Genomic DNA, 22,099 nt, shown 5'->3' with positions numbered 1-22,099 from the left:
TCCACTGAATTTAAAAGTGTCACTTTAGACTAATACATCTTTAACAGAAATAAGATTTTGACTATAAATGTTTAAGCACTAAATTAAAAGAAAGAATCCACTTTAAAAAGCCTGTAAGTCAAATGAGTGCTTGAAAACAAAGTATGAATTAATCACCTGCTTCAAGACATCTGTTTCCCTTAAAAATGTGCTTCCTTAAAGACTATTATTCCTTAAAACGGGATTCCATAAATAGTGTCTGACTTTACTGACAAATTTAAGTCTATATCCAGGTGTACTTAAATTAACCATCCAACTAATGCCATTACAGAACATCGCATGAATCAGGAACAACAGAGCTTCAGGGAAATAACTGTCACACAAAGGCGATGGAGCAGATTAATTCAGTGCTTTATCTCCAGCACTGGTCATAACAGGGAAACAATACAAAGTCCGATGCAACGCTGCATGAATGTTTTGTCCGAGTTGGGAGGCTTTCTTACTGAAACCTTCTGCTCTCTTGTACCACCGCACAGCGCAAGTGGGAACCGGCAAGGTGCCCTTGACCATCAGTGCCGCAGCCTCCAGGAAGCGTGTCACACCGCTCATGGAGTATAGAGATGTTCCAGACCCTGCATTGACCTAAACCCAAAGTTTTGGGCTGTTAGACACCAGAGTTCCCACTCATGGTGTCATTTTGTACATGGCCATGTTCTCTGCGTGCTGGGATTAGATCTTACTGTTTTGAATATGAAGGAACTATTCCCATGTCTTTATAAAGTCTGAAACGGAAGTTCACATTGCTTTTAAGTGCACCCACCAGGAAAAACAGGATTTATCTTTATTTGCAAGTGGCTCAGCAAAGCAACTTGCACAAATTTAGTCAATTCAGAATCTCAAACTCCCTTAGACCATTTTCACCATTCCTTACCCCACGTCTTTGCTGTACACACATATACATAAACCAAAGCAGCAAAGGCAGGCATTAAATCAACGTAACTCCACTTGCAGAAGAGGCTGACTGTACTCCTCAGGCTAGATCTGGACCCTAGAAATACTGTTAGGGCTACAGCAGTGACTGAGTCAAGTCATACATAAAGACAAGTCTCTGCTGCAAAGGGTTTACATATTAAATACCCAACTGTTCCTTAAGCAAAGGACTAATAAAGCCACTGCAATAGCTACAGCTGCCCTCCCTCTCTTCCCTTCCACGACCCATTCTTATACATACAAATAGATAGTTGTACATCTGACATGAAAGTGTTTGCGAACAGACAGCAAGAGAAGGTGAGGTAATTCAGCTGTAAGCTGTGCCTGGACTGCGAATTCTCCTGTTTGATCCACAGCTATACCAGATACTAAATTCACATACTAAAGAACACATTTCAACTTCCATGGCTTTTTACAATTAAAAAATTAAAAAAAAAAAAAAATCCATGCTCATCTAGACCAGCACAGGCACTGCCCATTTTCATTTCTTTGTCTCAATCAAGACGGGACTTTAAAAGATAATATCTGGTAGAAATTAAATTTATTTCTCCTTCTGCATGCCTAAGCAGACCTGCAATTAGTGCAATCACTTTGCCACACTGTCTCACACGTGTGGACTGAGGGTCCTGAACATTGTTTTCCCTGTTGCAAATAGGAACAGCATTAAAATCTTATCAAAACAAATCCAAATGAGTATCGGTCCAAGAATAAAACTGACCCAACATGCTTCTGGGGGAAATTCTGGCTGTTCTTTCTATGGCTTTCACTTTTTAAAAAATGAAATATTTTATTCTTTTACAACTTAATCTTATTTAAGATGAGAATGGGAAACTAATGAAGAAAGCTCTCTGCCCAAAACGTTTTAGGGTAAAAAATATGTTTCTTACTAGAAGGATTTATGATCCTGTAAACAGTAAAATTTGCATAGATGCCTGTTCAGAGTGAGATCAGAAAGAAAGACTCAAGGATGAAGTAGATACCTAAAGCCCAGGGTATCTGACCTGTCATTTGAGCCACTGGTCTGCCTCAAGCTGGGCTCTGGCACGCAGCAGAGCCTGGGATGTAAGGATATCTCCTCAGCTGCTGGCATGCTCCCCACATGCCCTGCTTTTCCCCCCATAGCCCACGCCATGCCCCAGAGCCACGGGGCACACTCAGGGAAGCAGTGCCCAGAAGTGCTGCAGCAAGCCTCAGTGCCCTGCAGCACCAGCTCTCAGTAATCACGGTGATGGACGTGGGCAGAATGAGGCACACTAACGACCAGTCACCCTTCTGCAAGGGGAGAGCAACAAAACCAGCCTTGGGCTTGTTAGCATCCAAACAGCATCCACACATCACATTATGCTTGCCCCTCACAGTAGGAAACTTCGCAGCAGCTGCTACAAGAACTGCAGTGAAGAAAAACTGAGGGTTTGTTGTGTTATGGTTTGGTGGTTTGGTTTTTTTTTTGTTTTTTTTTTTTTTTAACTATCTTGGAAAAGCTGAGGCTTCTCTGGACAGCAGTAACCCCACCTCAAGCACTGGGCAGCTCTGCCATCCCTTCAGAGCTGTAAGGCAGACTTTACAAAACCTGATCTTGAAAATACAGAATTAAAATGTTACTCCTAAATGATGAGCATGATTTATCACCTTATCCGATCAACTATATTGGTCACGTCACACCACCTCAGCACTGCTAAAATGCAGCATGACTAACCAAAACAAAACAAATGCTTTCAAAAGTATTGTTCAACGTATTTACTTCTGTTTCTCAGGCGTTCTAATGCCTGAAGTGAATGCTTTCCCCATCCCATTGCCCACACATAAATCACTCCTCTGGCTACCGCTTCACTTCTTGTTCGATACATCAGTGGTGAATCTGACTGGGCAATAAAAACCTCCTCAGCCTGTTAGGATGAACAGAAGAAACAAAAAAACTTCCTAACAGATCTTTTCAACTCTTTGCAGTGCATTTCTATCAGAACATAGGCTCCTCTGCCAAGAGCGAAGAATGTGAAATTGGATCTCTAACACTAGGAGTATTTTGTACCGCTCTTAAAAGCAGGGGCAGTAGATATTCCAGTAAAGAGTCACATAAAGGTAACTAGACACCCTTTTTGCTTCTGAATTATAAAAAATAGAATTTCTTAAAAGTAATATTCCAATCTCATTTTTGCTGCTATTAACTTTTCTCTGTAGATTCTCGAACAGATTAATTTATGCATTCTTTCATAAACTACAAAAGTAATTTAGGCCTGCTAACCCAGGATATGAACAACTAGCCTTTACTAGGCAAAAATAATTGCTTATTCCCCTCTTCTGATTTTTCCTGCTAGGCAATAAATGTATACATTAGATGAGAAACGGTAAACACACCTTCAGCATTCATAACATATTCTTGCTTTTAAAAACATTTGGCAAGACATACTAGAATAGTACAGAACCTTAGTGAAGTAAACAAATTGTTTCTTCCAGCTAATTTATACCTACATGCAGTTAGGATGGAAGACAGCTTGAAAAGGAAGTTTTAGAGGAAAAGAATCCATTTTCAATTGCTATCGAAGGTATAGGAAACAAAATACTACAGAAGTTAGGAATCTATTAAAAAGCTTTTTTTTTTCTTTCAAGAGAAAGAATTTGAACTGAAGAATACTTTTGTTTAATTTTGTGTTCTGTTACTTCATGACCGAGCTTCTGAAATGAGTATGAAATAATCAAAGGAGTTATTTGCATTGTTCTCAGCGCACTGGCTTTTCACTTTCATAAAGGTCATACACTCTTTTGCAAAAGAGAGAAATAACACCCCTTTCAGCAAACAAATAATCTTAACATGGTCAAAGTTTCCAACAGCACTTAGCTGTTCATGCAATTTAGTTATAGCTCCCTCCTTCACTGTGCAAAAGAAATCTTGGCCCTGGCCATTTGATTGATTGTTTAGGAATAGACATACACAACAGCTTGTCATTATTGGTAAGAGTTCCCAGCAATCAATTATTCTGTTCAGAATTAGGAAAAGTGACAGGAAAAGTGACAGGAAAAAATAGCAAATGAAAACATATTAAAATCGACAGGCATTTGCATCCAGGAGCTTAAAAATAATTGGCTGAAGGAGAGTTAATTTTTTGATTTTCAACTGTTCAGAAAGTTGCACAGGGCTGAAATAAAACTAATATGTACTAATATTTAAAAGAGTAAATGCAACAAGAGAGAGAACTCTTGCCTAAGAGACTGCTATAAAAATTGGACAAAGTAATGAAAGTAATTAAAAAAAAATTAAGGAAATATTTATTTAGAAAGAGTTAAACAAGGGTAATGTAATTAATACCAAACAAAACGGGACTAAAGAAACTAGATTTACCAAACATCTTGTTTTTTATGAATTATAACAGTTCAGTTCATACAGGTAAGAGTGATGATGATGTGTGTTTAGTCTTCCATGAAGCATTTAACCAGATGCTTCACGATATTTTCATCAAGAGACTTGAACGATACATGATCATTATGACACTTGCTAGTAGAACACAAAGCTAGTTAGCAGCCAGACCTCCAAATGGAGCTACAGACAGTGAATCAGCAGTGAGCAAGAGCATTTGTATTGGAGTCCTGTAAGACTTAGACATTGGCCCTGTGCTGTATTGATGACCTGAAAAAAAAAAGTGTTAAATTGGTTATAATTAAGGTTTGCAGAAGACAAAAATTTGAGGAATGCAAAATAATAAACAGCACATTTCTGAGCTGGACAGCAAGGTAAGATGGTAGCAAGGAAAAATACACATGTCAATGAATCTCAGAAGGAGAAAAATGTAAGTTATATTTACAAAAGTAGACCTCCACCCTTCTAAAGAATTAAAAAAATAGCTGGGAGACATGATAGATACCCACTGAACAGATGCTTCAACTGCAATTTTGCAGCCAAAAAAGATTAAATACCCTCACATTATAAATATAAACACAATCTGGTACAAATAATGTTATCTCCATGCTTTCCACTGACATAACTGCCCCTGACATGCTGCAACTGGTTCTGGCACCTACAGTTCTCGAACAGTGCTGGAAACTTTATAACCTTCATGGGAGACCTCCAGGAATGAATAAAATATTTTAAAAAGAGAGACTTCAGGGGTTTGATCCATGTAGGATGCCAAAGAGAAGGCTGTGACTTCATGTTTATGAGAGAGAAACTTGTGTGGTAAGAGCCGTTTCAACTGAGCAGTCAGATAAAACGATTTCATGCTGGAAAGTGAAGCTAGACAAACCTTAACCAGAAATATTTGTTTTTAAACAGAGAATAATCAGCATTGGAATAAGTTGAAGTTTGCAACAGATTCTGCACCACAAAAGCCTTCAATACATGGATTTTTAAAAAGTGCAGCCTTGTTCATACATGGTCTAATTAATTTTGGGGAAGGGCTAAAAAATGAATCGCCTCATGAATGTCTGAGCTGCAGATCGCTGGTCTGTTCTATCCATATATCTAAAAATCCTGGCTCTATACAATGCTTCTTGTAATCTACGTACCAGATGCTCACAGAGGTTTAAAGACCGAGATGAGGTCAGAAAGTGCTTAGATTTCTTGATACAGTGTCCCTTCATTTTATTATCCAATTCACAAGGCTACTGAAGCAAGCATTCTTAGTTTTCCAAAATTGTCCCATTCCAACTGTTATTCAGCATCACATTTTAGCATTGCTGTATAAAGCATATTACCTCCGGGTTGGATTTTCTCTGACACTGCAATCATTTCTGCAGCACAGATTCACAATGAGACAAACTGCTTTCTATAATTCTGAGAGTATCACCACATTAGACCATGACTATGTCACATCACACCAGTTCTGGACTCGTATTACTAATACCCACCAGTGATACCACATCATCCTCCAGATACGGGAGGATTAGCAGTTTTCAGATGTGCCAGGCCACCTTCATGACAGGAACACCGCCACTGGAGCGGCTGGATTGGCAGCATGCTTCCAGGCTCATAAAAGCATCCCAAAGAGGCTGCCCATTTCCTTCTGGAAATTGGCAGCTACAGAATTAGACTGATCCCCAGACTGTCGTGCAGCAGTCAGCGAGCCCGGCCTCAGCATCAATTATCCCATCCACTCTCACACAGCTGTTTTCTGGTACACACACAGCAGCATCAGCGATTCCCAGAGGCGTGCATAGACCATATTTTCAAGTTTATGCCAAGGATCAGAATTTCACAGAAAAAGTGGATGGTATTTAACCAAAACACACTGCTTTAACATGCCAATAAGTTTATATCTAATAAGGCAAATTTATCCCTAGCATAGCTCCCCTGATCAGACCTTTTAGTTATACCAGAGATGTGTTTGGCCCAGTACTTAAAAATGAGACACTGCCTGCAACAGATTGGTATTATACACTAATTACAGCTCTCGTCACCATAGGAATGTACTTTTGTTTATATCCCTTCCACTCCATGAAAGAAAATGAAGCTTACTCAGTTAAACTAAAAACTGAAGATAAAATAGAAATCTCGAATAGATATAAAAATCCACTGGAATTGAGAATATAACCTGGTACAGAATGCAGTACATCTTTAAAATAATGGGTTTACACCAAGTCACTTCACTGGAGAGTGATGTCTGCCCATCTCCAATTCATCTTAACCTCCCACTTAGCACACAAAAAAGTACTAGCTTATAGTTTGTCAGATAAACGATGTTCTTAACTTTCTGTTCCATCTTTTGTCCTTGCCCTACATTTCTACTACTTGTAAGTTCCAGATTCAAAAGCAATATGGATAGTTTTAAGCAAAGGATAAATTGTTGTTTATACACACACTCATCTGGAAAAGAAACAGAAATTTAACTTCAGGTTTCAAGCATCGTTGACATCTGCTGATAGAACGGTTCCTAATTCTGTGAAGACCTTAACCAGATACTTAACAGTAAGCATAGGAATAGCCTAATGGCTTTGGGGATTAGACATACTTTCTGACCTGATATACAAAAAGAAACAGGACTGCACTTGGACTGGACCCTACGCCAGCTGGCAGGAAAACAGAAAGCAGGTCAGCCCTGGGAAGTATTCTTCACCTGCCTATTCTGCAAGGGTAGTATGGATTCTGCTCCTCTGATCTCAAGTTCTTCCTTCCAGAGTCTGAATACTCTCCATTTCTAGTAAATTAAGAGAGAGATGGTCAAATGATTATCTTGTAAAGACACCTGGTGCACTTGCTTTAACATAAAATACTAATTTTAAACCAAATGTATTATATACGCAAAATAATACCATTGACTTTTTAGTACTTCATTTTTACTACTAATCTTTTTTTGCTTTTATAATTATGAACATAAAAGCAAGAGATAATGTCTCTGACTTTGGCTTAGGCCCCTCTCCAATTCAAACATTTTATACAGAACACTTGCTTCCAATATTCAGAATACTTCATCACATCATCAAGCTTCTCTGTGCAGACGTAGCTGGTAACACAGGTATCTTCATGCTCCTATACTCACCACTTGTGATTTCCTGCATTCTTCATGCACCGAAGACATACATTTAAGGACCAAATCCATTTCTGAATACAACCTATCAAAATTAAAGTTCTGCAGATTGAAAACTTCTTTCTTATATCACCTTTGCAAACAGACATAAAAACAGTCTTTCTTAGCAGTTTTCCACGTCCAGGCCCACAAACTGCCCTACAGATTACTCAAGAAGAGAAATTAATGGCAGTTGACATAAGTACTCTTTGCCTTCTCACCTGTGCTAGTTCACAAGAACTTTGAACATCTTGAATACTCTTGAAAGTTCTTCAAGGCTGAGTATTCCAGCACTGAGAAGTTAGAAGGTTTTGGCACACCCCAATGCCATAGCACCAAAAAGAAACTTGTGCAAACAAAATATAATTTGAACCTCAGTGAGACAGAAAACACAAACTAAGCCCAGTGAGACAGGAAAAACTACCGAGCCAGATCTTCCTTTGGCTTGAGTCTACACTATAGCAATCCCGCCCTGTTTCACTATTCAAATTTCACTTTCACACAAAGAACTGCCCCCATCTGAATTAACTTCTAAAATTAAGAGGAAAGTATAAGAGATTAAGTCATGAAAGACCACTGTAATAATCTATTCTGCCTGCAACAGACTAGTATTATACACTAATTACAGTTCTCATCACCATAGGAAGGTACTTTTGTTTATTATGTTTATTATGACCTCCTGCATACACCATACAATTTTTCTAAATTAATTCCAATTAAAGCTAGAAACAACCTTCAAGTCAAGATTAGTTTTTTCGTCTTTTGTGATGGACATCACATAATTTTCTCAATTACAAGGCACTTTTAATAGCAGTTATTTCTAAAGAATGTATAGATTCTACTAATACAAATAAATGTATCTGGATACAGTGTGTGAGCATCTGTGGCACGCAGCATTCAGCAGAGTGGATCACAGCCTGCACACATCCACTCTTTCACTTTGAAACAGTCTCTAAACTACCACAGCAGACAAGCTACAGGCAAGTTGAAAGTTGAAACCACCTCTCTCTCAGGAAGTACTGGCCCAAGTTCCAACACTCCAAAGCCCAGAGTTTCTGAACTTCCCTGAAGTTAGAGATGGCTTCAATCACACCTTCCAAATTGTATCACAAGTACTGAGATAGAAATTCAGGTCCAAAGCTTAAGGGATTAATCCAGTATCTGGTTCTGTTCCTCCATGGAAAAATGCTTTTTATTTAGAAAATACACTGTTCTCTCCCAAGTGATCGAAACAACAGCCAGTTGCATCTGTTAGACCCTTACGGGAACAAAATGGGAATATGCAGGCAGTTAGACATACTTAATAAACATGGCTTCCTATCCAGAAAAGAGAAAGAGCCCAGCTACAGATTTCTAGCTAAGAACCATTACCATCATGTGAAATGACAGAATTTTTTCCCTAATACCTTATTGCAAGCTCCTGACAAGACAGATGTCTGCAATCACTAACTACTGCTAGTTTAAGCGTAATTGTATTTGCTACAGTTTCAGTAAACATGTAACCAAGTGCTTACAAATCTATTTTAATGATGTTTTCAAGAATAATAATACTCCGCATTACAAAAGAAAGGAGGTAAAAGGTATGTCTTTTACATATAAGAAAAAACTTACAGCAAAGGCAAAGAATATCTTAAAACCAAAATAAAGCTATGTTGTTCCCTACAGGGAAGCTTCAGGTGTTTGAGATTACTCACTCAATTCACTTGCAGCATTCATAGAAAAAGATGAAGATGGACAGTCAAAATACTTACTCTACCATGTCAGCTTTAAATACTCCACTGACTGTCAACAGTTTAGCAATAAAATTAAAAATATACAGAAAACAGATCTGCTACTGTACTGAAGCTACACACACAACCAATAGCAAAAATACATAACAAAATATGCAGAAATTAAGTGTTTTCCACTCATAAATGCAGAATTACTCCCACATTCCACTTTGTCCTGTGACCAAAAAGGAAGACGGCTGTTATTATACCTCAGAGCAGGCAGAAGACACATCTACACGTTACTCACAAATTTGGATTAACCCTAATTCTACAAATTGTTTGCAGTAGAATCATGGTTCATACATGGAAACACGTAAAATTAATATTAACAATTAAGTACAAGTCAGAGTGAAAACAGTGATGCTAATGAAGGGTCTCATTCTGAGACCACTACTTGTTGGGCAGAATGAGTCCTAGTTCAGCAGTCTAACCCCAAGGACATTACCAATAACAGAAAGCACTATGCTTAGCAGAATTTGCATGAAAGGCCAAAAGTGATCACTAAAAATGTTTTTTCCCAACAGCAGGATAGGACATCAGGAAAACAAAATATTATTGTATTCATTGCAATGTTAGGCTTTTGAGCAGAGATGTGCTCGACTTAAAAATGACATGCATTACAACTACAAAATGCTACAAATGCTTACTACATGCAAATAGTCCCCAGACTACTTCACTTTATAATTTCTAAATCAAAGTAATACATACATAAGGATGGAACATGGTTTCTATTTACATAAGCTTTGACAGGAAAGGGCACATTAAATCATGATTGAATCACTAGCATGAAATTGCATTTCTAAATAATTTAAACCCTCAAAACAGTATTTCTTGCTAAAAATCCTTCATTTCAATGAAATAGTTTGTAAACATTGAAGATGTACATTTATACAATCTACAGTCTCAGCAGTTTAATAAATTTCAGGCTTATCATCACTACTGGGTTCCAGCTGCAGAACAGAATCGTGTGTATACAACCGGTCGCTACAGCCATAGTACAAAGCAGCGCATGCGCCCTCTGGTATTCCTCGGCCCTCCACGTCCTCCCCAGGGAAGCCATTCAGGTACCTAGCTATGTACGAGCCTGTTGAATGCCTGTTGATAATGTGAGGAGATGCTGAGGGCTTGTTCCGAAGGACAACCCCTGCTATGCTACTTGTGTTAGAATATTTTTGCTTGCTGGCAGCCTCCTGCCTCTCCTTGGCACGGCTGGCTATATTCCGCACTCTGCTCTGGCTTCTGGACGAGAGTTTTCTGACCAGCGCTTTTGGGCAGTCTTCATCAATCTGCCTGGAGTACAGCGTTTGACGGCTGTCCTCCTGGTCCAGGGATACCAGCTTCCTCAGCTGTTCTGTCAGAGCATCTGTAGAATGTGGTCTCATATTCTTCATAGCAGCAAGTTTCTTGTCTCTCATGCCTGATGAGATAAAGCTCTTACTTATGTATTGATACTTACTTTCAAAATTGCAGGAAATATCCTCTGATGTCAAGTCACCAAGACTCTTGGATTTGCAAGGGCTAGTCTGCTTGATGGCTGAAGGAGGTGGGAAAGCCAAAGCATTTTTGAGCACCGGTGAGTGTATATTGAGCTGGGATCTTTTGGAGGTACACATTACATTTTTATGTTTATCTGAACGATGATACAAAAAGCCAACATTTTCACACGTTGGAAAAGGAGGCTGACTCCCTGCAGTCCTGAAGTTATCCGAACAGTCCAGGGCAGCAGCACAAAGCTCATCAGTTGTGCTATTCCCAGAGGTCCTCTCACCACTATGCCCACTGTCCTGTTTTTGCCTCAGTTTCAAAGGGGAAGCCAACTGGCTCATGTCTTCCCTTTTGTACTCGCATGCAGTTACCAAGAGATCTTGAGAATCCCCATCTACTTCTACAAGACTGCTGCTTTCTGAATTTTCACCAGTGGGAGGGTCAACAAGTGTCTCCTCAAAGATGAGGCTATTGAAAGCAAAAGAACTAGCAGATTCAGGGGCTTCCCAGCTTGTTCCACATTTTCTTTTGGGATTTGCATTTAGCAAAGAGAGAGGTGAAGTACAAGGACAGCTAGGCAAGTTATTTTCTATACTGTTTAACTTTTTCTTGCAAACTAATTCACCGTGGGTCTTACATTCAGAAGTTGGCGTAAGAGTTGCCTCATGGATAATTGTGTACACAGAATACTCTGCAGTCTCAGGGCTGGAGAACACGGTAGTATCTGGAGTTGAGAATAAAGGGGATTTGATGGATTTTGTGGTAGTAAAGTTGTACGTACATGGACTGTTAAGATCTGCAGTAAGCATGTATGGGTGCGTAGCCATCACACTGAAGGTCTGGCTGCTAGTGCCATGGAGGCTTGAGACTGCGGTAAGATTAGTTTGGTCATCTGTGACATCAAACTGTCCGATCAGAGCTGAGACAGCACTATCCATCTCGCTCTCATTTGCTAAAGAAACTTCATCTATAAGGCGAGAAATGTCAGTGTCTTGCATGGTTAAAGTGGAGTGCAAATCGGGAAGATCAGAGCAAATAGTAGAAGAAATATCTGTCAAAGAAAGAGGTGCTGCAGTACTTTTCTTGATGATGTCATATTTGTGATTTTCCATCTCTACTTTTTGAGAAACGGAAGTCCCCACAAGAGTTATTTTCTCCTCCTTAGACCCTTTTGTGTCATCTTCCTTTTTATTGTCTGCACAGTTTTTGCCATTTGTTTTCTCTGTGGAAATTTCAAAATCAGAGCCCTGCATTAGAGGGACAGTTTCATCAGAAAGACTGTTCTTCTGATAGTCTATGAGGTGATCTGTTTCAGCTACACCACTTGCAAAAACTAAATTTTCAGGTTGCTCCTGTAGAGGTGGTACTAAAGAGTCAACTGTGGTCTCCTTCTCATCATTCCCCTTCTTAAATTGAGATGCCAAATTTGAAGTATTTGCTGTTTTCTCAGAACACGTAAAACCAGATTCTTTCAAGTTTGTTTCCTTCTCATTTGTATTGTCATCACTGTTGGCTAAATTAAATAAGAAACATATTAGTTCCATACGATATTGTGTTCTGTTTATTAACAACTATTTTGTCCTTAGACAGACAAATGGAGAATGCAAAATTAGGTACAGTTGTGACAGAACTTAATTATGGGGTTGTGCAGGTTTAGTAGAAGTTATCTGTGTGATATGAATAAATGGAAAAATACAACTGCAGGCACTTCATTGAAACTTCCTTTGAATGTCTATTACATCAAACACGTGATGTAATATTTGTTGCAAATAATGTTAATGAGGTACCATATTGTAGCTTGCACATGGTATTACCTTCAGCTGTGTTCCTATTCAGATTTGTACTATAAAGAAGCATGGCAATAAAGACAGAACAAAACAGCTCTGTTAAAAACCATAATACTGTGAAACAAGATGCATGCTTAAAAGAGCTGAGTAAAAAGCATCAAGTAGATGGACTCCAGTGTGTTTTTACATGTAGCCATTGTAAAATGTTACAATTTAAGGATTTAATTTTTGATCTACCAGCATACTGCATTCATAAGAGCAAGATTTTGAATTCCATGAAAAAAATATGCATTAGAATTTCCTCCACCAAATTCTTCTTAGTTGTCTTTATATACCAAATCCGAGCTCCATGACTCACTCTTTTGGAGCTTTTAATTAAGCAGGGACTGTAGAAGTAAGCTTGGCATAACATATACTGTTTCTAACGTTCCCTAGAAATCAGGTACCCTAGGAAGAAACAAGAGAAGCCCTGATCATTCATTAACAGTGACTGAATGCCCCCCGGTACAGTAAGAGCTATTTTTAACAAACATGGCATTAAAGGCTGATCTCCAAAACCTGAAAAGTTCTCCAAGCTTTCCAGTGTTCCTATATAAGGATGGAATAGATGTACATTTCTTTGATTTATAGATTTTTTTCTTCTATAAATAACAGAGGAGAAAATGGACAGCACGCTGTCCACTTGGCATAATTCCAACTGAGACAGTAGAGAAATGTTCAGCTGTAGTATTTTAGCAAGAAAGATCTCCGTTGGACAGCCAGCCCTTTCCATTCTTCACGGCATCCTGCAGTAATGAACACTTCATCTGACTAGTACCTCCCCAAGGCTGAAGCCACCTCCCAGTCTGAAATATTTGGGCTGAACTTACTTTCTGAGAATACCCAAACCTATTCCTGTATGTGCACGAGGCTGTGTTGTACCTTTTCTTATCATAATTCAAGGTAAATGCTTCCACAAAAAAAAGGGGCCCAAGTTGCTTTTCTTTATGTCCACCACTAAGCCATGGGTGGCCCTGCAGCACAGAGAAGGGAAAGGGTCCCTCGGGGACAGGAGAGGACTCCATCTGGAATTTCATCTTCTTCATGTCTCATTTCTTTATGTCTAAGGTGGCCAATATCCTCCATAGGGGTTACGGAGCAAGGCCTACAGAAATGCCAACAGACAGGATCTAGTCCTCTCATAGTTAGAAGAGGCAGGATTCACTCCCTGTGACAGCTTTTTAAGTCATCTCACCAGGGCCTGTGTTTTCTGCAAAGGTTATTTTGCTGCAAGTGAATACCTGTGACCTCCAAAAAGTGTGGAAGTTTCTTCTAAAAGAATTTTTTGTCTTTGTCTGTAGCATCTTTAGGAAGAAATATCTAAGAAATTATTAAGTTTGTTGCAAAGAATGGCTGAGCTGTATCATCTTCACAGGCTTATCAAGAGGATCTTTCAATTTACAATACAGCATTTCAGAGTTAACTTCCTTTACTAGGAACGTCCTGTCTACAGTTTCTTCTCAGGGTGGCAGAAAAAGAATTGGTTTGATTTTGCTTGCTGTTTCTCCTAAGTAACTTCTTTTACAAGACGATATCCAGATTATCTGTTACTTCAAAGCCACTAAGGGCAAGTAGAACAAAGGTGGCTTAACAACACGTTCTCATCTGTGCCTGGTAGTTCTCCTATTTTAGGGTGGCTCCTGTGGTTGGTGGAAGCTGCTGCTCCACAGCTGAGAATATCCAGAGCAGCATTTCCATCACGCCCCTGGCCAAGAGAGGTTCTCGGTGTGCTCTCTGCATCTTACCAAGGAAGACAAGACTGTGCTTCTGGCTGTCCTGCGCCAGCTGAGGAAGTGCCCTGCAGGACTAACTGCAGAAACGCGGCTCTGTCAGAACTGACTAGAAGCTGAGGATCTGGCTAGCTCTGCAGCCTCATGGCGACAGCCTGTACGAGTGTAGGCGCTCTTCCCAAACAAACAAAAACCAGTCCTGGACTAGGGACAAGCTCAGGGTGGAGACACCAGGTCTAATGAATTACAGCCATTGTATTCAAAGCTTCCTAGACTTATTTAAATATTCCAGTAAATCAAATATTAAGCAGGTCAAACACACTAACTCTCCTGTAGTCATGGGAATAACTGGATTTCAAAACTAGGACTATTATTGCTGAAGACATTTACATAAAAGCTATTTTAAGAACTAAATTGTATTGTGCATCAATAATATAAGATCAAGATTTTATCCTAACACATGCTTTCCATATAACCTAGGTTACTTAATTTGATTAATTTAGGAGAATATCGAGACTGAGGGATACGAAGTCTGACCTACTTTTACCCCTTTTACATCTATTTGAAAGCCTGCATTAGCCTTTACACACACTATTCCCAAAAACATATGCTGCATGCTGTTCTTCATCCTTGAAAATGGAGAGAGAAAACCCACCATGCCAGCAGCTGTTTTCAAAAGTAAACAGACAGTAGCAAACCAGAAATTGATGAAGGTTGGTTCTTAAATTACGAAAAGAAATCTGGCAAGTGTCTTTTTAAGAGCACTTCCAGAAATTATTGTAATTCATTTGCCTAGTTTGGAGAGTAGACAGCTTTCCAGGGTGCCACTTATCAAAGAGTTTAAGGAGCTGTTAAAATGCTACAATCTTAAGCGTAGGTAATTTTGCCCAGTAACTCCTGAGTTGAATAAAACTACTTGCACAGGGACTGCAGAACTTTTAATAGACTATTTCAACTCACTACATCAAAAGTAATTTTGGAAGCATCTTACCAGATGAGTTTTCTTTCCCTTTGGCATCTTGGGCAGTTTCGTCTTCTGGGCATGGCAGTCCTACAAGAAGATATTTGTCCACGGGCATAGAAGCAGGACGTGCTTGCAAACTCCGGCTTGTACGCCTTACAACTCCCTCTTTGTCTTTCAAGTCTATTGGTTCAGATGCACTGTCTTTAATTTCAGTAGCTTCCAGAAAACCCATCTTACTTTTCTTTCTACCTTTTGCTGGTGCACTGGCTGTGCGCCGGAGAATTCGATCGCCAATAGATCGCTTCCGTACATAGTGCCCACTGGTTTCAGCAGAATTGTGCTTGGGGTTCTTGTTAAACAACCCTCTGAGTCCTATCAGCTGCTTATTCTGAAAGGACAAGAATAACCACAGTTTCGAGTGAGTTCAGACTATTATATAATGAGCACAACAAAAAGGGCTGCTTTCAGAGCATTTATGAATGATGAAGACAAAGTTAAAAATGCAGCAAAGCAAAAATTCACACCAAGCAATTCACATCTACTCTGACCAAGGAACCATCAGCATAGGTCTCCATGAATTCATGCATGTCTGTATTTCTCCTCATTAGGATGGCAGCCTGCCACAATTACAAGAGAGGTTTGCTCAAAGCCTCCTAATCAGAGATGACAAGACTGTAAGAAGTGTACTGCAGTGACAGGCTACACATTAACTTGGGAGTTTTACGCATGGGCTTCATCAAAGCAATATTCAAATGTTTCAGTGTCTGAATGAAGAATGATGTAAGTTTGGTAGTTGCAGATCATGCGATTAGGAACCATTCGAGAAATCTGTACCCAGCAAGTGCAAAGTGCATGCTAATGAAGTCTACCTTTGTGGCTCCTAGAAAGTGCAATATTGTGTAACTGGGATTGAGGATTAAAGGGCTCCACTGAAAGGCAAAAAAATGCAAATACATTTGGCTAATGTTTTCAAGACTGAATAGCAAATAAGGTAATAGTACATCAGCTGTAAATATAACCCCTCTACACCAAATAATTTAAAACTATTTATTAGTCTAATGTCAGTCTCTCTCAGAAGCTTGACCAGATATCCTCAATTAAAAGGATACAAATGTGCATTCAGCCTTTGTTTATACATTAGAAACAATAATATAGCCCATCATTAAGGCAAGCATTAGATGAATAGACCAAGTGATAGAGATCAAATCTCAATGGGTCTTTTATTTCCCCCCCCTCTTCTTTTATCATCATTTGTCGTCCTCATGAAGCTATTCTTTACTATTTTTCTTGACTGTTCTTTGAAGAGCACATGAGCCAAGAGCAATAGCCAAACAGGCTCCCCTACAGACTATCACCAAAACTGTATGTGATTTCACACATGTAGCCAGATGTGTACAGATCTAGGTATATATTGCAGATGTATTCCAAGCTGTTTAGTACCTCTTTTCTTTTTACACTGATTTAGGAGTAATGAAGTCTACCTTGAATACTAAAACCTTGTCTTTGTGCACAGAACACGCATGAGTTGGGCACGGTCAGTACTGTTCCCTCCACCACCTCGCTGCTGTCCTCCCTGGCAGGAGGAACACTTGCGGAGGCAAGAGCAGACAAGTACATTGAAACGCTGGTCCCTGCGCTGAGACAAGGATACCAAGAGTGAGACATCTGTAAACCATCTAAGTAGTTTACAGAGACATCATTAGATCATTCACTGATCTAATGGGATCAGTGAGGATAAAGGTAGTGGAGTTAAGTGAGGATCTGGACTATACCAAATCTCAGCCCCTAAGCCTTGTCTCTGTTATTTTCTATCTCTGTTCCACTGAGCCTTCCTTGGATTCCACTGAGCTTTCCTTGGTAATCTTGCAGAAAAGCAAAATGTATTCACTAAAACCTAAAAGATTTAAAGCTTAAATTAGCTGCTAAAAATAGCTTGTCGAATACCATATTCTGGTGCAGTTACAGTTCCCAACATTTACTTCTAAAATAAAATTAGTTCAACACACTGAAGAAATGTACTTACTGTATCTAGACATGATAATTATTAGGCGGTAACAGTAAGAACATTCATAAGTACATGCATGCTAAGACTAGAGTAATGGTATGTTACGCTTTCCTTGCTGATCACCTGCAAGGAACCCCCCCACACGCTATAAGCTACATCCTTCTGCTTCCTGAGCACTCCGACAGAAGCGTGCCTGCGCTGTAATTGTGGTATCTCAGCTGGAGAGAGCCAAATGTTTTACTGGACGCGGGTGTGCCGTGAACGGGTGCCCTGGCTCAGTGCTCCTCAGAGAAAACACTATGAATAAGGAATTGCAGTTTGCTTCCTTGAGCATGCTGATGCTTAGCAGTGTATGTAGATACCTATACAGATATGAGTATAAATGAAGACAATCAAGTTGAAGGCAATAAAGAATCAGACATTGTGCTTTTTCATTGCTGTATGACCTGAATAATTTGTTTAAACGTTATTACTGATCAGTGCCAGAGAGTGCTAGGTACTGCTAATCCAGTGTACGGAATGCCATGAACCTAAGCTGTAAGAATCATTTAGAAACCACACAAATCCTCTGAGGTTCTGTGGTACATTTAAGTCCATTTTTATCAGAAGAATTAAAACAAAAACAAGTCATAAGAGATGTAAATTTCCAGATATACCTACCTTTCCATAGATCTCATTAATGGTTATATGAACAAATATAGATGCTTCTGTCAGTCCTTCTAAATACACATGACGATAACCTAGTAAAACAAAAATATTGCACCACAAATAATCAATAGTTTGCATTTTAGCACAACTGGCAATGACTGTCTATAAAAGTGAAATATATACAGTAAGCCATCTTATGCCTTTAGTAAAACTTATGTTCTCACAGGTTTTCCAAGCCCCCCAGCACAAATTGCCTCCAAGTTATAAATAAGACACCAGTAGCAATTTCCAAAAGCATAGACGCCCAAACTCCTTCAAGTAATGGTGAATATACCGCCTTAAGATACCAGGAGAATTGTCCAAGCTCATACATGAAGTCTCAGAGATATAGGCATATATCCTATGTTGATAACCTCATCTTCAACTTTAAGTTCAAAGGCGTTTGTTCTTCAGTTAGATCTCTAAGTCAAGGAAAACAAGTGGGACTAACCAGGCACAAGACTGCTAAAGGCCAGAGTTCTTTGTCCAACAAAGTCTCGCCCAATAGGGTCATGGTCCCAAACAAGAAATCGCACCAAAGCTATTTCAGGCATGTGGATGGTAAAAGTGAGTGTTTCCTCCCAAACAGGATTAAACCCTGTAAAACAAACAAATTTTGGGAAACAAGTCCATAGCAAGCGCTAGCCTCAATTCTCATGATGCATAGCAAGAGGCATAAGAAACAAGCAGACCAAACACACAAATGAATACTCATTGCTCATCTAGATCTAGATGCTCTCAATCTCCATTATATAAGTAATTGAAAGTGAGAGATCTTTCACTTGGACTGCTTTTACAAACAAAATGGTTCTGGTTGGGTAGCTGGGAGGGATACTGAGGCAAGCTGTTGTTTTGCAGAACTATGGTAGGCTAAAGACAGACCAGAACAAACAGGAACCACTCCCTTTTTTCCCCTCATGGTTTTGCAACTACCTATGAGAACTGATGGCCACCTCTCCTGCTGCAACAGACTATCCCACTCTGTTATTCATCTCCTTCCCATGAAGGCTGAGGTGGCACAGTGAAACTGCCTAGGACATGATTTGTTTTCATTTCATTTGAAGTTATACATATGTTTTATATAATTAAAAAAAAATATTTGGAACTTCTGCATAAAGGAGATTTAAGAACAATCCAGGAGAAAGATATTGTGTTGAACAGTTCTTGTCCTTCACCTCTTGCTTGTCCGTCTCCCTACACTAGAAATTCTGTCTAGAAAGCAGAATTAATTTGTTAAAATAACAATCATTTGATTTCATCAGGTAAGAAGCTTTGCAATTTGGAAAGTAATAACAGATACTAAATCATTTATAATTACTTAATATTTTACTCTAAGAAGAGGCAATCAGCTAGATTGTCTTACCATTGTCGTCAACCACCCGGGTTTGATCTTTACAGCAGTCAACCGGTAACCCAATAATTTCCACCTCAACAAAGGGATCTATTATCTATTTTTTAAAAACAAAGTATTTTAAAAGCAAGCCAATGATACAAGTGAAAGTAATTTTTTAAGGAAATTCATGCAGAGAGTTAATTTAAATTCATATGAGAACTCAAAAACCTTTGATTCAGATGAATTTTCAAGCAGCACAACCATTAGAAATGGCTTCATGAAGTGTAGGTTGATATACAGTTTGTAGTAGTCTTAAAAGCTAAGGCCAGCTATGACTAATTTTCAAAAAAGTGAAGTCACCCTCAAAATACAAAACAAATCCGTTCTTAAACATCATGTGTAAGATACAGACTCTGTGGGAAAATGTAGTATTTAGTGACCAAAAGCTTGACAATATCTGAAATTTATTGGTGTATTTAAATAAGGAAGAGGTTTCTGAGTCACATGCTGACATATCACTCCCAGGACCTCTCATGGAAGCATTTGTTGGTATCGGAGTATCTTACCTCTCCTCTGTCTCCTAACATTGAGTCAGGAGGCTTAGGCAGCTGCTGTCCACTGATGATTTTCAGAATAAGCTGCTTTTTAGGACTGGCAGGAAGTGGATCAGCAGAGTAGGGGTTGAATGTGCCTAGAAGATGACAAGGAATGAGAACTCTAATGAAAGAGATACACAGAATAAATATCACCCCCCAAGATGCGTACATATAGCCAGCCATAAGCAAGTAATTTACAGAGCATGGGGCAGCTGTTAATGAATTTTAAAATTCCATTCCACTTTCTTACAACCTTTACTGAGCTGAGCAGTTCTTGTTTACATGATTACAGGATAGAAAGGACCCCTCTAATAGTAGGGTTTTGCAAGATTAAGACTCCTTTGAAAACAAAACTTTCTTCTGTAAAGTAGTAGCTTCAAAAAAAGAAATAGTTATAACCCAGATCAGCACTCTGATAGTGTTTCTTGCACAGCTGCCCAGACATTAATGAGAACAAGCAACTAGGGTTGAGTAAGCTGCTTCCTGCAGCAACAGTGCGTGCTTCAAGTACCCAAACTCCCTCTACCATTTCTCAAGTACCCTTCAATCAATGCCCCTACTTCTTATGGCCACATTGAGAAAATTACTTAGAGATATAGGGGCACAATCAGATCCCAAGTCCTTGAAATATGGAAGGATTGTCATTGCATAACACTGAAAACCACTGACTCCTGTTCTAACAGCGTTTTCAGGACTGAACCAATTTGTTTTAAAGAGAACAAAGTTCCACTGACTTGCTTGAGAGCTGGACCAAGTCCTGGGTATTTGGTCCTGGGCCACTGCATACCTTGTTCTTCTTGCTTGCAGTTGGCTATCCTAGGATGCCCTTTTCTTTTTTTAAACACATATTAAGATGGAGCCCTCAAAATATATCTAGAGTAACAGCAAGAGATTGTATGCTTACACCGTCTGACAGTTAGACACTATTTTTTAAGGACAAAAAAAAAGAATTCTGAAGTAAAATAAGCTTATAAATTTATGGAAATATGAAAGATTCTACATATGTTCTTATTTTTCTTTCTTGTGTCTTGGCAACTTCACCATGAAGACATTTTCTGAAAGGCTTGACACTTACAGTAATAAATGTATAGTGAGCCATTACCTTTGCACATCTGCTGAGGTTTGAGGACATAACCACAGTTGCCGTTTACCCTAAATTTTGCATCATTTAACTGCATCATGCGTCCCTCAGATTGGTAGTTTAGTGCCACTGTTGAAAGAGAAGACTCAGGTGTAAGGTATTTACTTTGCACATACACAAGAAGTGGGAAGTTAAGTTATTCATGCAACACCTACCTAACTGGCAACCAACATTCCAGTAAGGTAAAGGATTGAAATTGCTGGAGTCAATCCGATAGGCTGATGGATAGACCCTTGTAAGCTGTTTCTGGTTGTAAAGCATAAACTGTTCAGCCTTCTGCTGGACTGCTTGGTGGGCTCTTGTTTCACTGAATGACAGCACATTCCCTGTTGATCCTGTGTGTGTTGTTAAATCAACAAACAAGTTACAAAGCAATCCCAGGAGACAGGGGCCTGAACTCAGACCTCTGTTGCACTGGTATTAATCAAGAGGAACATTAGATTTAGTCCAAAGTTACGACGAGAGATTGTCTTGTCACATGCAAGTCATATACACTGCGTAACTGAAGGGCACCAGTTTCCCCTTCCAGGAGGGTCTTTTGTTCTACCCTCAAGTCTCCAGACTTACAAGGAAAGCCAAGCAAGAGCTTACGCTAATTGCTAGGGCCTTTTCTCCTGCAGAACCCCAGATATGATTGCTCTGAAGAATCTATAGAGAAATCTACTAGTGGCAGTATGATCAAAACTATCTTACTGAAGAGCTTACAGCTGGGAGAAAGATGGGCCCAGCAGGGTTCTGATTTTGCTCTTGTCCTTGTTACACATTAATAGGTGCACTCAACACATTTGTCTCTCACAGAGGTTTCTGCAAACTCATCCTTTCTCTAAATAATCCAAGCCATCTTTTCCAATTCATAAGTCTTCCCTCTGAGTATTTTATCCCCTTAGGCAGACCTCCTTTGATCATCTCTGCTGTCTGGGAAAAAGACTGACCAGAAGAGTTTCCTAGGCAAGTGTGCCCAACTTCAAGGGAGCAGTTAGACCAACTCAACCATACCATCCCTCCATGCCCATCTCTTCAGGTAGGATCAAGAAAGCACATGATCTAGATGAAAGGCAGCTGCAGTACTGTGCTCTGATGAGCAGGCCCTCCTTTCCAGA

The 22,099-nt window shown here is 39.4% G+C and overlaps 1 protein-coding gene across 1 annotated transcript in view; it reads right to left on the bottom strand.

Annotated features, from left to right (window-relative positions):
• Nucleotides 1–10,143: 10,143 nt before the first annotated feature.
• PLCH1 (phospholipase C, eta 1) overlaps nt 10,144–22,099 on the bottom strand; it is a 45,707-nt gene continuing 33,751 nt past the window's right edge. Inside the window, exons 14-22 of the mRNA XM_009334001.1 lie at nt 21,155–21,334; nt 20,961–21,068; nt 19,829–19,953; nt 19,293–19,377; nt 18,381–18,527; nt 17,903–17,982; nt 16,107–16,166; nt 15,265–15,625; nt 10,144–12,230 (exon numbers count right to left, since the gene is read on the bottom strand). Coding sequence (XP_009332276.1) covers nt 10,144–12,230; nt 15,265–15,625; nt 16,107–16,166; nt 17,903–17,982; nt 18,381–18,527; nt 19,293–19,377; nt 19,829–19,953; nt 20,961–21,068; nt 21,155–21,334 — 3,233 coding nt within the window. The remainder of the gene's footprint in view (nt 12,231–15,264; nt 15,626–16,106; nt 16,167–17,902; nt 17,983–18,380; nt 18,528–19,292; nt 19,378–19,828; nt 19,954–20,960; nt 21,069–21,154; nt 21,335–22,099) is intronic.

This window comes from Pygoscelis adeliae, unplaced genomic scaffold, assembly GCF_000699105.1.
Source record: "Pygoscelis adeliae isolate BGI_AS28 unplaced genomic scaffold, ASM69910v1 Scaffold241, whole genome shotgun sequence".
Taxonomy (NCBI): domain Eukaryota; kingdom Metazoa; phylum Chordata; class Aves; order Sphenisciformes; family Spheniscidae; genus Pygoscelis; species Pygoscelis adeliae.
Note: the sequence above shows the minus strand (reverse complement) of the source record. Positions and strands in the feature narration are given on the sequence as shown.